The 13,111-nt window shown below is 36.1% G+C and overlaps 1 protein-coding gene across 4 annotated transcripts in view; it reads right to left on the reverse strand.

Moving 5' to 3' along the window:
- LOC127847271 (catenin beta-like) overlaps positions 1–13,111 on the reverse strand; it is a 41,857-nt gene that overhangs the window by 12,283 nt on the left and 16,463 nt on the right. For 2 of the 4 annotated variants that reach the window (XM_052379070.1, XM_052379071.1), the window contains exons 2-8: positions 9,492–9,586; positions 6,611–6,732; positions 3,384–3,516; positions 2,668–3,160; positions 1,958–2,159; positions 1,439–1,583; positions 664–767 (exon numbers count right to left, since the gene is read on the reverse strand). In XM_052379070.1, coding sequence (XP_052235030.1) covers positions 664–767; positions 1,439–1,583; positions 1,958–2,159; positions 2,668–3,160; positions 3,384–3,516; positions 6,611–6,732; positions 9,492–9,534 — 1,242 coding nt within the window. In that variant the 5' untranslated portion in view covers positions 9,535–9,586. Of the gene's footprint in view, positions 1–663; positions 768–1,438; positions 1,584–1,957; positions 2,160–2,667; positions 3,161–3,383; positions 3,517–6,610; positions 6,733–9,491; positions 9,587–9,689; positions 9,834–9,901; positions 10,357–13,111 lie in introns of those variants that run through there. The other 2 variants (XM_052379073.1, XM_052379074.1) reach the window with 2 other exon arrangements.

Raw genomic sequence — 13,111 nt, forward strand, 5'->3', positions numbered from 1 at the left:
CAAGTTCCAAGAGATCATAAAGAAACAAGAGCTAACACATTTGGTAGCAGCATCAGACAAGTTCCAAGAGATCATAAAGAAACAAGAGCTTACACATTTGGTAGCAGCATCAGACAAGTTCCAAGAGATCATAAAGAAACAAGGGCTTACACATTTGGTAGCAGCATCAGACAAGTTCCAAGAGATCATAAAGAAACAAGGGCTTACACATTTGGTAGCAGCATCAGACAAGTTCCAAGAGATCATAAAGAAACAAGGGCTTACACATTTGGTAGCAGCATCAGACAAGTTCCAAGAGATCATAAAGAAACAAGAGCTTACACATTTGGTAGCAGCATCAGACAAGTTCCAAGAGATCATACAGAAACAAGAGCTTACACATTTGGTAGCAGCATCAGACAAGTTCAAAGAGATCATAAAGAAACAAGGGCTTACACATTTGGTAGCAGCATCAGACAAGTTCCAAGAGATCATAAAGAAACAAGGGCTTACACATTTGGTAGCAGCATCAGACAAGTTCCAAGAGATCATAAAGAAACAAGGGCTTACACATTTGGTAGCAGCATCAGACAAGTTCCAAGAGATCATAAAGAAACAAGAGCTTACACATTTGGTAGCAGCATCAGACAAGTTCCAAGAGAACATAAAGAAACAAGAGCTTACACATTTGGTAGCAGCATCAGACAAGTTTCTCAGAGTCCAGAGACAGTTCTGCACAAGGCGCTGGCTTCCATGACCCAGATGGTTGGCAAGGGCCTGCATGCCACCTACAGGGCAGAAAATATCTCTCGTGTTTTTATGTATCATTTTTTCCTTCGTTAGCATGGAAAAAAGCCCCTGCCGCATAGAGAATTTCTTTAAAATGATGCAATTTTCACCAAAATGTCAAGCTTACTTTGGGATTTTTTCCCCTTTTTCAGGTTTGTCGATATCCCCCCCCCCCATTTTTTTTAGGCCAAACCCTTTCCTCAAATCAAGAAAAAAGCCCTGTCTATATCAACTCATGTGCAGGGAACATTTCAAGTTAAAATTTTAATTTACCTACTGATTTTCATTATTCATAACTTGTGATTACTGAATATATTTATTTTAACATTTATGAAACAAATCATAGCAATATACCACGTTTATTTCTATACCAACTGAGGTGATTTTTTTTTTATGAATCAAACAATCACATATCCATACCATATATACATTATGTGTTAATTTCTGCCTACTATAATAATGGAATGACAAAATCTGTGGGCATTTTTGGTCAAATTTGGTACCTTAAATTTGAGCCCAATTTCCAATATCAAAAGTTTTTATTTTTCGCAAATATTTGTCTATAATTACTATGACACTTACAACTCCAGCAACTACTACAAAATATTTATAATGACACTATGACACTTTAACCTCAAGCAAGTAAACAAAAACAACTCAGATCACATACCAGCCTCAACGACGGCTGGCTTGTTGCTAGGGCACACAGAGAGCACCTTGAGGACACGAGACGTTGTCCATAGCAACTTCTCGTATGTGTACGAGCGCATAAGTCGTACCAGCTCGCTTGGGCCACCACTAGCCAGGATAATCAGCTGAAAAAGAATTACATAGGGAGCATTTACAATCATATTAATAGATGGCCAACGGCAGAAAATATTCATATAAACTAATAATAATATACAGGTGACAACATCTGTCTGAAAAATACTTGATGACATAATTCATGCCTTAAAAAGTTGTTATTCTTATTCAATAGAAAGATTTTCATTGTAGATTACATATTAACATCCATGTTTTTCTCTGTAATTGGATAATAATATAATAATATCCTGTATTTATGAATTATTAAATTTATCTTAAATTTAGGTTACTTAATGTTAAGTAATAAATCATTCTGTGATGCAGTGTGGGTCTCATTTTCATCATATACACCTGCATTATATATTATAACATTTTAACTCCCTACCTTGCTTTCCTGGTTGCCGTAGGCAAGAATCTGCAGGCAGTCGGTGGTGATTGCGAGGAACTTGACGTTGTTCCTCTGCAGCAGGGCCACCATCTTCTGTAGGCCCCCCGCCAGGCGTACCGCCATTTTGGAGCCATCTTGGTGCAACAGGAGGTTGTGGAGCGTTGTGATGGCATAGAACAACACAGACTCCACTGGCGAGCTGGAATTAATATTATTAAGGATTTAGCCAGAGTTAAAATAGGGCAGAGGGAGGAAAGCCTAAAAAGATCTTACCTGATAATCTGTAAAATGGTTAACTGTGTTGTTTCTACTAAAATTCATTTATTAAGTTAACCATTCATGATAATTCCATTAGGTATATTGTTTACTAAATTATTATAATTTGATGGTTATCTCAAGTAGTACTGTAAAGGGCCTTCAAACAAGAGAATTTCTTTAAAAGAAGGCAATTGTCCCCAATGTTTAAGTTTAGCGATGAAAATATCCTCCACGCTCTCAGTTACGTTGATACAGGGATATAAGACCCTTGATAAGAAAGAATAAAGCCCTGGTAGATAAATATTTCCCAAAATGTAGAGCTGTGAATGCTTTACAAACTAATAACATCAAAAGAATTAACTATGAGGTTCCAAAAAAAAAATTCAAGTCAGCACACATCAATTTCAACAGCATGCACTATTTAAGAGAACCACTCGAACCCCACCCACCTCAACAGCTTGACTAAAGCCGGGATGCCCCCTGACTTGAATATGGCCAAGAGCCCCTGTCTGTGGTGGGACAGGTTGTGAAGGGTACCCGCAGCACAGCGTGTGGTCTCGGTATCGTTCGTGTTGCTCATGGCTCGCACGAGCGCTGCCACCATCTGTGGTGAGTTCATGATCGCCGCCCTGCTGGCCTCCTTTTTGGAGAGCTGATGAACCATCATGGCGGCCTGGCTAACTACGACTTGATCATCATCGCAGAGGAGCTTGGTAAGCTCGGGAATTGCTCTCGTGGCGAGATCTGCGTCGTCCTGGTAGTTGATCAGGTTCACAACGGCGTGTTTAAGCATCTGGGAGGGCTCTGCAAGCCTCTGCACGGCAGTTGGCTGATCTGGGTGGATCTGGGTGCTTGGAATCTGGAGCCCCTCCTCGAGAGTCTCCGGGAACATCGCCTCCCGGACACGGTGGGAGCGTGTCTGGTTCAGGTGCTGATTCATGTCTGAAATCAAATAAAAGGCAAAACAGTTCACTTATTACTTCCCACAAGTAATGTGCTTCGCAACGTTTTTACATAAAGAGACATTGAACAACTTTGAAGACTTTTAGTCTATATACTATACATAAATTAAGTATTTATAAACTAAGGTAATGTTTTAGCAGCTGTTATCTTACAAAAACTAAAATCTAAACAAAACTTATAAGCAGAAACAAACATAACTCACCGTCAACCTGTTCCTGTGTGAAGCCCTGCCCCATGCCCTGGTCGTTCCAGTTGAACATCATGCGCCCGGTGTCCATGTTCTGGTCCGGCTCATCAAGGTCGTCTACATGGCTCTTCCCGCTCAGGGACGGCGCCTGATATACAGGATACGATACATGACTTGGATCAGAAACTTTAAAGGATTATTAGGGGTCAAAGTTGGCCCCATTCAATGTCAACAGGATACATGAATTTGATAAGTATATTTTAGGGCTTATAAGGGGTTGAAACGCTATCTGTCCTCAAACATGATGAAATTTAACATGAATAAGGACAGACTATTGTTATTTCAACAAATACAGATATTGTTTGGAAGGAGGATTAAGCGGTCTGCAATTTAAGTGTTATTTTCATATTGTCATATACTTATCGCGACCGAATAAATCAGTCAACAATGCTGATATTGGTTAATAAAGTGTTATAAAATATATAATGAAGTAATGCTACTTCATGGTGACAATAGTTTTTATTTTAGAGCTAGAAACAAATGAAAACTAGAGCTTTGTCACAGACGTGACAAATACCCCCACATGCCGCATTGACACATATTATTTTGCATGTCGTCTTCACAAAAAAACAGCGGACACCATGCTCAATTTTTAAAACGCACTAAGTAACCCCTTGACCTAGTTTTTGACCCAGAAAGGCTATGTTCTAACTTGGCCTTAAGATCATCTACATAAAACTTCTGACCAAGTTTGGTGAAGATTGGATGTAAACTACTTGAATAAGAGAGCGGACACCATGCTGAATGTTAAAAAACGCACTAAGTGACCACGTGACCTAGTTTCAGGCCCGGAATGGCCCATGTTCAAACTTGTCCTAGAGAACATTAAGATAAAACTTGTGACCAAGTTTGGTGAGGATTGGATGAAAACAACTTGACTTAAGAGAGCGGACAATATGGTGAGGTTTAAAACAAATTTTTTAAATAACATTCATTTTAATTATTAAATACTTACCTGTTATCGTATAAGCATACGATAACAGGTCAGTATTTATGACATTAAAACGCACTAAGATACCCCGTGACCTAAATTTTGACCCGGCATGACCCATATTCAAACTTGACATCATCTTGATACAACTTCTAACCAAGTTTGGTGAAGATTGGATGAAATCTACTTGAATTAGAGAGCGGACAACATTGTGATGTTTAAAAGGCACTCAGTGACCCCGTGACCTTGTTTTAGACCCGGCATGACCCATATTCAAACTTGCCCTAGACATTATCAAGATACAACTTTTGACCAATTTTGAAGAAGATTGGATACAAACTACTTGAATTTGAGAGCGGAAAACATCGTGAGGTTTAAAACATACTAAGTGACCCCGTGACCTAGTTTTTGACCCTGCATGGCCCATGTTCAAACTTGACCTACACATCATCTAGTATCAACTTCTGACCAAGTGTGGTGAAGATCAGATTTAAACTACTTGAAATAGAGAGCGGACACCATGCTCAATGTGTAAAACGTACTAAGTGACCCCTTGACATAGTTTTTGATCTGGCATTGCCCATGTTCGAACTTGGCCTTCAGATCATCTAGATAAAACTTTTGACCAAGTTTTTGAAGAGCGAATGAAAACTACTTGAATAAGAGAGAGGACACCATGCTGAATGTTAAAAAAACGCACTAAGTGACCCCTTGACATAGTTTTTAACCCAGCAAGGCCCATGTTCGACATTGGCCTTAAGATCATCTAGATACAACTTCTGACCAAGTTTGGTGAAGATCGGATGAAAAGTACTTGAATTAGAGAGCGGACAACATTCTGAATGTTTAAAACGCACATAGTGACCCCGTGACCTAGTTTTTGACCCGGCAAGGCCCATGTTCGAACTTGACCTAGACATCATGTAGATACAACTTCTGACCAAGTTTGGTGAAGATCGGATAAAAACTACTTGAATTAGAGAGTGGACAACATGGTGAGGTTTAAAACGCACTAAGATACCCCGTGACCTAGTTTTTGACCCCGCAAGGCCCATGTTCGAACTTGGCCTTGACATTATGTAGATACATCTTCTGACCAAGTTTGGTGAAGATCGGATGAAAACTACTTGAATTAGAGAGCGGACACTTAATACGGAACGACAGACAGACCAACCGACCGACAAGTTCACTACTATATACCCACCTAAACTTCGTTTGTGGGGGTATAACTATAGGAATCATTTTCTTTGGTTCTATGGTTTTATATTGAAATAAATAAATATGAAATATTTGTGCAAGCAGCCTACCGTTGCAGTAATGTCAACATTATTTGATTATTTTGGACACGTGTTGTTTATCATATGGAAAAATATTAATTATATAAAAAAATAAAGCGTATTAAGACTTATTTGTTACTTCTTGTAATTTGGGTAATTATAGTAAATCATAGAAGTAAAAACAAAAAACAAAGGCTAAGATAATTTATTTTTAGTTTAAAAAAAAATAGTTGTCATTAAAAATAAAGTCAGATTAACCTAAGGTTTTCACGTCAGGGAAAGGAAAAAAGTGGCAACAACTTATTTTAGGCCTGTAAAACCCCTGCATCTTTATAGGAAACCAATTACCTAAATATGGATTACTAATTACTTATACAAATTACTTATTTACGAGAATAGTGTTTTTTTTAAGATTGTCATTAAAAAAAGTCAAGATAAACCGAAGATTTTGCAATAACTTATTTAAGGCCAGTGAAATGCCTGCAGCTTTATAGGAAACCAATTACCTAAATATTGATTACTAATTACATATACAAATTACTTATTTACGAACATAGAGGTATTTTTGTATCATGCCCCCAGCTCTTTACATCACATCTTGTTTGTGCTCCATATATATTGTAGCATTTGTTGCCAAGCATTTTATTAATGCTTTACACAAATGTAGATTATAAATATGTAATCATGCTTATCAACAAAAATAAACTACAATTTTATGTGTTAAAAAACCCCATCCTTAAGGCACTGCCAGCTTTCTCCAAAAAGGTGGTAAAAAAGGGGACATAACAAAATTCTTGCGATGGATCCATCATTTACCATTTAAATATTTGACTAATTTTGTGTACATAGGAAGACAAATATTAACGCAAAAAATGTTTTCCACTAATTGTGAAAAAAGTGAGTCAATCTTATAAATTCCACAATTCCCCTGTAACTTTCAAGTGTTACATTATTATAAATGCAAAAAGTTTTACCTGAGTTGTAGCCCCTGACTGGATACCAGAGTCAGCCATGTACTGGTTCTGCTGCCACATCATCGTCTGCTGGTGCTTGTTGTCCATAGGCATCTCCGAAAGGTCCATGTACCCTGGGTTCACTGAAACCATGGAAACAAATGTTTAACAATCAGCTAAGAAGTTCATATGAAGCTTGTGGTAGGCACGTTAGCATTTGTTTTTCAATTTTGGTCCCTTTGGATGGGGAAAATCGTGGTGTTACGACTATTGAGAAGTTTGTATTGTTGTTTTGCTAACAAATGCTTCAAAATTAAGAATAACTTAAATAAGTGCTTTCAATATTGCATGCACTGAAGTTCAACTTATAAAGCTGGATGGGAGGTGAACTTAATTTTGAGATCTAATTTTTTTAAGTTTAATCTTCAATTGAAAATTTTTGGTCACATTTGGGAAAAATATATAATTATTTGAATGGGAATTGGGCCACATACCCGCCTAAAATTTTAATGAAAAAAAAAACCACTGCTAAGACTACAGCTTGGACAAATTTCACAATTCAAGTCAAACAAGAGTTCCGCGGTCGGAGATGACCGCATTGAAGCCGGATTTTTGATTTAAATGACAGGAAAGTACCTTTCGTGTTTTTGTCAATGCAATACTTAAATTACTGAAATATTGTTCAAAGGTCAAAATGAAATGTAAGTACTTTTCAAGGCATGAGCAAACCTTGTGTTATGTTTTGAATGCATGCATATACATGAACAACAATAACATTTAAGGTCACAAATATGAACTTGCAAACCTTCATGTCAAGTTTGAAGACTCTATGTCCAAGCATACCAAAGTTATAACAATTTTAACATTTTAACATTTAAGGTCACAGTGACCTTGACCTTCAAATGAATGACATTGAAATGACCAGTGGTCATCTTCTAGTACTGGCCAATCTTTATTTCAAGTTTGAAGACTCTAGGTACAAGCATACCAAAGTTATAACATGAAATAAGAACTTTAACATTTTTACATTCAAGGTCACAGTGACCTTGACCTTCAAATGAATGACCTTGAAATGTCCAGTGGTTACTTACTAGTTCTGGCCAACCTTCATGTCAAGTTTCAAGACTCTAGGTCCAAGCATACCAAAGTTATAACAACTTTAACATTTTTACATTCAAGGTCACAGTGACCTTGACCTTCAAATGAATGACCTTGAAATGTCCAGTGGTTACTTACTAGTTCTGGCCAACCTTCATGTCAAGTTTCAAGACTCTAGGTCCAAGCATACCAAAGTTATAACAACTTTAACATTTTTATATTGAAGGTCACAGTGACCTTCACCTTCAAATGAATGACCTTGAAATGACCAGTGGTCATCTGTTAATCCTGGCCAACCTTCATGTCAAGTTTGAAGACTCTAGGTCCAAGCATACCAAAGTTATACCATGAAATAAGAACTTTAACATTTTTACATTCAAGGTCACAGTGACCTTGACCTTCAAATGAATGACCTTGAAATGACCAGTGGTTACTAACTAGTTATGGCCAACCTTCATGTCAAGTTTCAAGACTCTAGGTCCAAGCATACCAAAGTTATACCATGAAATAAGAACTTTAACATTTTTTATATTGAAGGTCACAGTGACCTTGACCTTCAAATGAATGACCTTGAAATGACCAGTGGTCATCTGTTAATCCTGGCCAACCTTCATGTCAAGTTTGAAGACTCTAGGTCCAAGCATACCAAAGTTATACCATGAAATAAGAACTTTAACATTTTCGAGCACGCCGCCACCCCGCCCGCCCGCCCGCCCGCCCGCCCGACAACATCAATCTATAAGCCGAGATTTTTTCGAAAAAAATCCGGCTAAAAATTGTTTTTTCCTCAATTCAAACAGCCCAAGCCCCATTCCCCAAAATGTGCAAGTACAACAACACAGTGGTGTAGTGTTTAACATATTCATAGGGCACAAGCATGAACAAGATTAACTGTACACCCTTAGACAAACCAACCCAAAGCTCTTCTAGAAATGTCTGTCGATTGGCTAACCCTTTACCACTTAGATACCTATAGTCCCTCAGAAAGTTTTATTTAATTAAAGATCTTTCTTGCTAGATTCAAATTTTAAAGACTTTATTGTCAACCTTTAGATACTGATGTGCAGCAAACAGCATAAACCCTGAAAAGGCTGAGTTACTCTTTCAACATTTAATATCTCTTACCTAACTCAGTTTTAGTTTTTGTTACAGTGTTTATTTCATATTTCTTACACAAATGTAGGTCATTTAACTAGATAAATGAAATTGAATGACACTGCCGTTTCAGTTTTGACTATTGTTTTATTTTGTTGAAATAATTTTAAGATCAAATTCATATTTCATAACCTTCAATACTTTTGTAAATATATATCTCTAACATTTTAGTCATGACAGATAACAGTGCAATACAAATGCCATCAATTCTTGAAATTCTTGCGCAATGTGTCATACTATGATAGAATGTTTTACATTTGCAAACTACATCTGAACTAAGATTGGGTTTGCATTACCACTAAAATGTTTTGGCAAAATAGTGTATAGGGTCAACGTTTAAAAACATGCAAATACAAGTACCAATACTTATATCCACTTAACAATTTTCCAAATTTTATTAGGTAGATTTGATGAACACAGGTTATGTATTAATTCTTAACCAACTTTATACACTGATGGATAGTAAACAAGAAGTAACAAAATGAGATAACCAGACATTTCAAATATATACATTTCTGTAGTATGTAATTTTCCAAATCACAAAAAAGTACAGAAGTTATTTTTGCCATTTAAAAAAATATACAATTTCAGTTTCCTTTAATTATTAAGTGTATAAACAATGCAATTTGCAAGAAGTGTGAGAACTCACTGGCCCGAGTTGATCCTTGTTGATTCATGTTGTATCCACTCATTGTCGATGTACACAGGTCACAGAATCACAGATATGGCAAGCTCAAATTGGCTCTGAAAGCACACAAATGTTTCTTTTGTTAAAACACACACACACAAAATGTGTAACAAGAAATCCTGTAGCGAAAAAGTTCTGTGATAAAAAACTAAAACAAACCTATTCAATTCTGCTTTTTGTCCAACCGTGTATATTCAATTGCAAGTCTAGTTATTTTCTCTGTTTGCCAAGTGTTATTTCCACTTCTGCAAAAATATGTCCATGAGAAAATACCAAAACTTAAACACAAGGTTCTTTCAGATGGAGCATGTGAAATGCAATCCATTATTTTATCTGGTACAGTTTTATACTGAAGCATAACTACTAATTACCTGCTAAAAACATTCACTCAAACTTTTCAAAGACAAGTCACCATAGTTGAAACTGTTCAGTTTAGGCAATGTTGAACCACTTTAAATTGGCATTGTCACTTTATAGGTATTTTCACACCTTTACCACACACCAAACTGTAATCCAATAAAATTAGTCACCTGCCAATATATATCATCAACCAATCAGAACAAAATGTTAATCTGGTCACTCTTTAAGTAATCCATATAAAAACATTTAACACTATTTTAATTTGACATTTCATTACTATATAACATACTATAAATTTGAATAATCACCAATTGTCATGTTAATGTAAACCACAGAATTCAGACTAGCTTTAACGATAAATTAATACTAATCACTTTTTGGTACACAAGTTAACACTGTAATAGAGTCAAACAACTATAAGTATTTTCATTATATTCCGTCTCCTCAAACATCAACTGCATACTAAATAATGTCTAGACCAATACACAATCTGCAAACAGCAAAAACAATATTGTGATCAATAAGCACACCACAAACATGTATGTGACAGGTAAGAATGTTTTTTATTGGCCCATAACAAATATCAATCTTACTTAACTTGGCTATCTGATCTAATCTTTCCTAAATTAAATTTCAACTCTATTTGTTAACAGTTGACACCTGAAATGAATCCTCATTTTTTGCCCATGTCAAATAAAAGCAACTGCCTTTAGCACAATAGACAAGTAATCGGTTTTAAATCTTGACATTTTCTGGCAGCCCCAGTAAAACAGATACACCTGAATGTCAAAACAAAATCAGATCTTCTGAGTTTGACTGGACTTCATGAACAGAAGCGGAAATATATATATTTAAAAACATTGAAACAAAAATCACTTACTTAAATCAAAATAAAACTAGTTAACACCTCAGAACACTGAAACCACCTTTAAAATGCACAATTTGGACTCTTCCATTTTGACACCTGTCACAGGTGTTCTACCTGCGTCATATAATGAGTAAGACCAGAGTTTACACTGATCTGTTGAGATTTATCATGGGCTCTTACAGGGTTGTTTGTTTACATACGCTGATAAGATCCAGAGTGTTTGAGAATCAAAGCTTTCAAGTTCAAACCTTGTCGAAGAATGTCTGAACTATAAGAAGAAGGCATGCATTATATTTTTTCCAGCTAATAACTGAACATTGTAATTTGCTGCTTGCCATAACTTATATGTTAAACAATTAACTAGTATTGAACAGAAATAAAATACACCAGTCAAAATATGTGCTTGCTGTTAATAAAAGGATTCTTTGTGATTTATATAATCAACTATAGCTTTTTCAGTTTAATCATATAAAAAGAGACAACAATAGAAATCCGTATGTTCTATCTTTTCAGCAAATTGTTATTTTAACCCCTCAATGTCTGCATGAACTAAATAAAAATCGAAGTTTTCTTTAGATACACCACTCAATGACAAGGGAAATAAAGAGTGTTTATGAAAGTTATTGAATGATTGTGCACTGAACAGTGAACATGATTCAATGACTAGTCGGACACTCCTTCTGGAGTGCAAACAAATTAGGTATGATTTAACCCTTTGCATACTGGGAAATTTGTTGTTAGCTAAAATGTCGTCTGCTGAATTTCTAAAATTAGCATTCTCTTCGATTTTTTTCAAACGATACTATCAGAATAGCAAACAGTTTGAATCCTGCTGAGACACCACGTTGTGTGGCGTCTCATCTGTATCCAAACTGTTTGCAAAGGCCTTCAAAATTCGGTTCCAGCACTGAAAGGGTAAAGTGGTGCAACACCATTACTCTTCACACACATCTGTTTATGTTCCCCGCCCCCTTTCATTTTACATTATATTGAGTTTGTTCCGAGTTTTGGTTTCTTATTTACCTCTTTCATAATATTACATTAAACCCTTTATTATTGTTATAAAAGTTGTGTTTTATTTCCACCAACCTCAATGCAATTTTCAACAGACAGGGATAGTATCATGTATATAATTTTTGGTTAGTATACAGCATGTTTTTGTTAAAATTCGGGGCCGGTATTTTGCCCCATTCCCAATGGAAAATGTATATATCAGGGCCCTCAATCCATTTTAGGGGCGGCGGGTCGCTACCCATAGCAGGGGGAATTTTCGCGGCGTTTCCTTTTTTGGGGGATTTTTTACTTACTTTCTAATTATTACATTGGTACATGTTTGCACTATATTCATTGCTTATTTCATAATTTAGTATGTTTGACAAGATTAAATTAAAATAAAATTGAGATATAATAATCATGAGACATTTATCTATAAAAAATAAAAAATAAAAAAAAATTGTTATTTTTTTTTTTAGGGGGAATTTTTCCCCCTGAAAGGGTAAAAAAGTATACTTTTCAGGGGGGGAATGCGGCCGAATTTCGGCCGTGGATTTGACAGATTGAGGGCCCTGTATATTTTTCCCAAATGGGACCTAAAATTCCCTATCAAAGAGTTCCATAAAATGGACCTTAGCATTTAGTTTATCACCCATTCAGCTATAAGTTAAACCTTAGTTAATGTAATAATGAAAACATTTTAATTCCTAATTTTAAAGCATGTGTTACAAAACAAAAACATGAATTTCCCAATTTAAGTAAAAACACTCCAATTTTTTCCCACCATGGTGAAATGAAACATGGGTGTATGACTCACCTCGCAGCCCCCCCCCCCCCCCTGCAAAGGTTGATACTTACATGTAGCTAAGAACAAAAAATTATTTCCTACCCTAATTACATGCCCCCAGCGTGGGTTTCACTTTTTAATGGAGCATGGCAGGCCATTAATGTGTGTTCTCCATGAATGTGTCAACATCATAAGACATGGCAGGTTTATGAGCCGAATGCAGCTTAAACAGGGCTGACAGGACCAATTATGCATCTCAAAGTTAGAGTGACACTAACCCTAAACATCTTCACAGGGTTGGGGTGGGGGCATTAACAACAAATAGGAATACATGCATGTTTTCTAGTTTACAAACTTGTTATAGCACTGTTTGATCATCATTTAAGTTGCTGATTTTTCAAAGGACAAAGACCAAGATATTGGTGTTAAACCTCACAATGAACAACCCAAACCAATAACTTTTCTGGGAAGGGCACAGTGAATTTGTTTTGTAAAATACTCAAAAATGTGCCAGTTCATTTAAGAATATCACATTTTAGTTTAGTGTATGTCAAGACATGAACAACTATTCCA

Source organism: Dreissena polymorpha, chromosome 10 (assembly GCF_020536995.1).
Source record: "Dreissena polymorpha isolate Duluth1 chromosome 10, UMN_Dpol_1.0, whole genome shotgun sequence".
In the NCBI taxonomy this organism is placed as follows: domain Eukaryota; kingdom Metazoa; phylum Mollusca; class Bivalvia; order Myida; family Dreissenidae; genus Dreissena; species Dreissena polymorpha.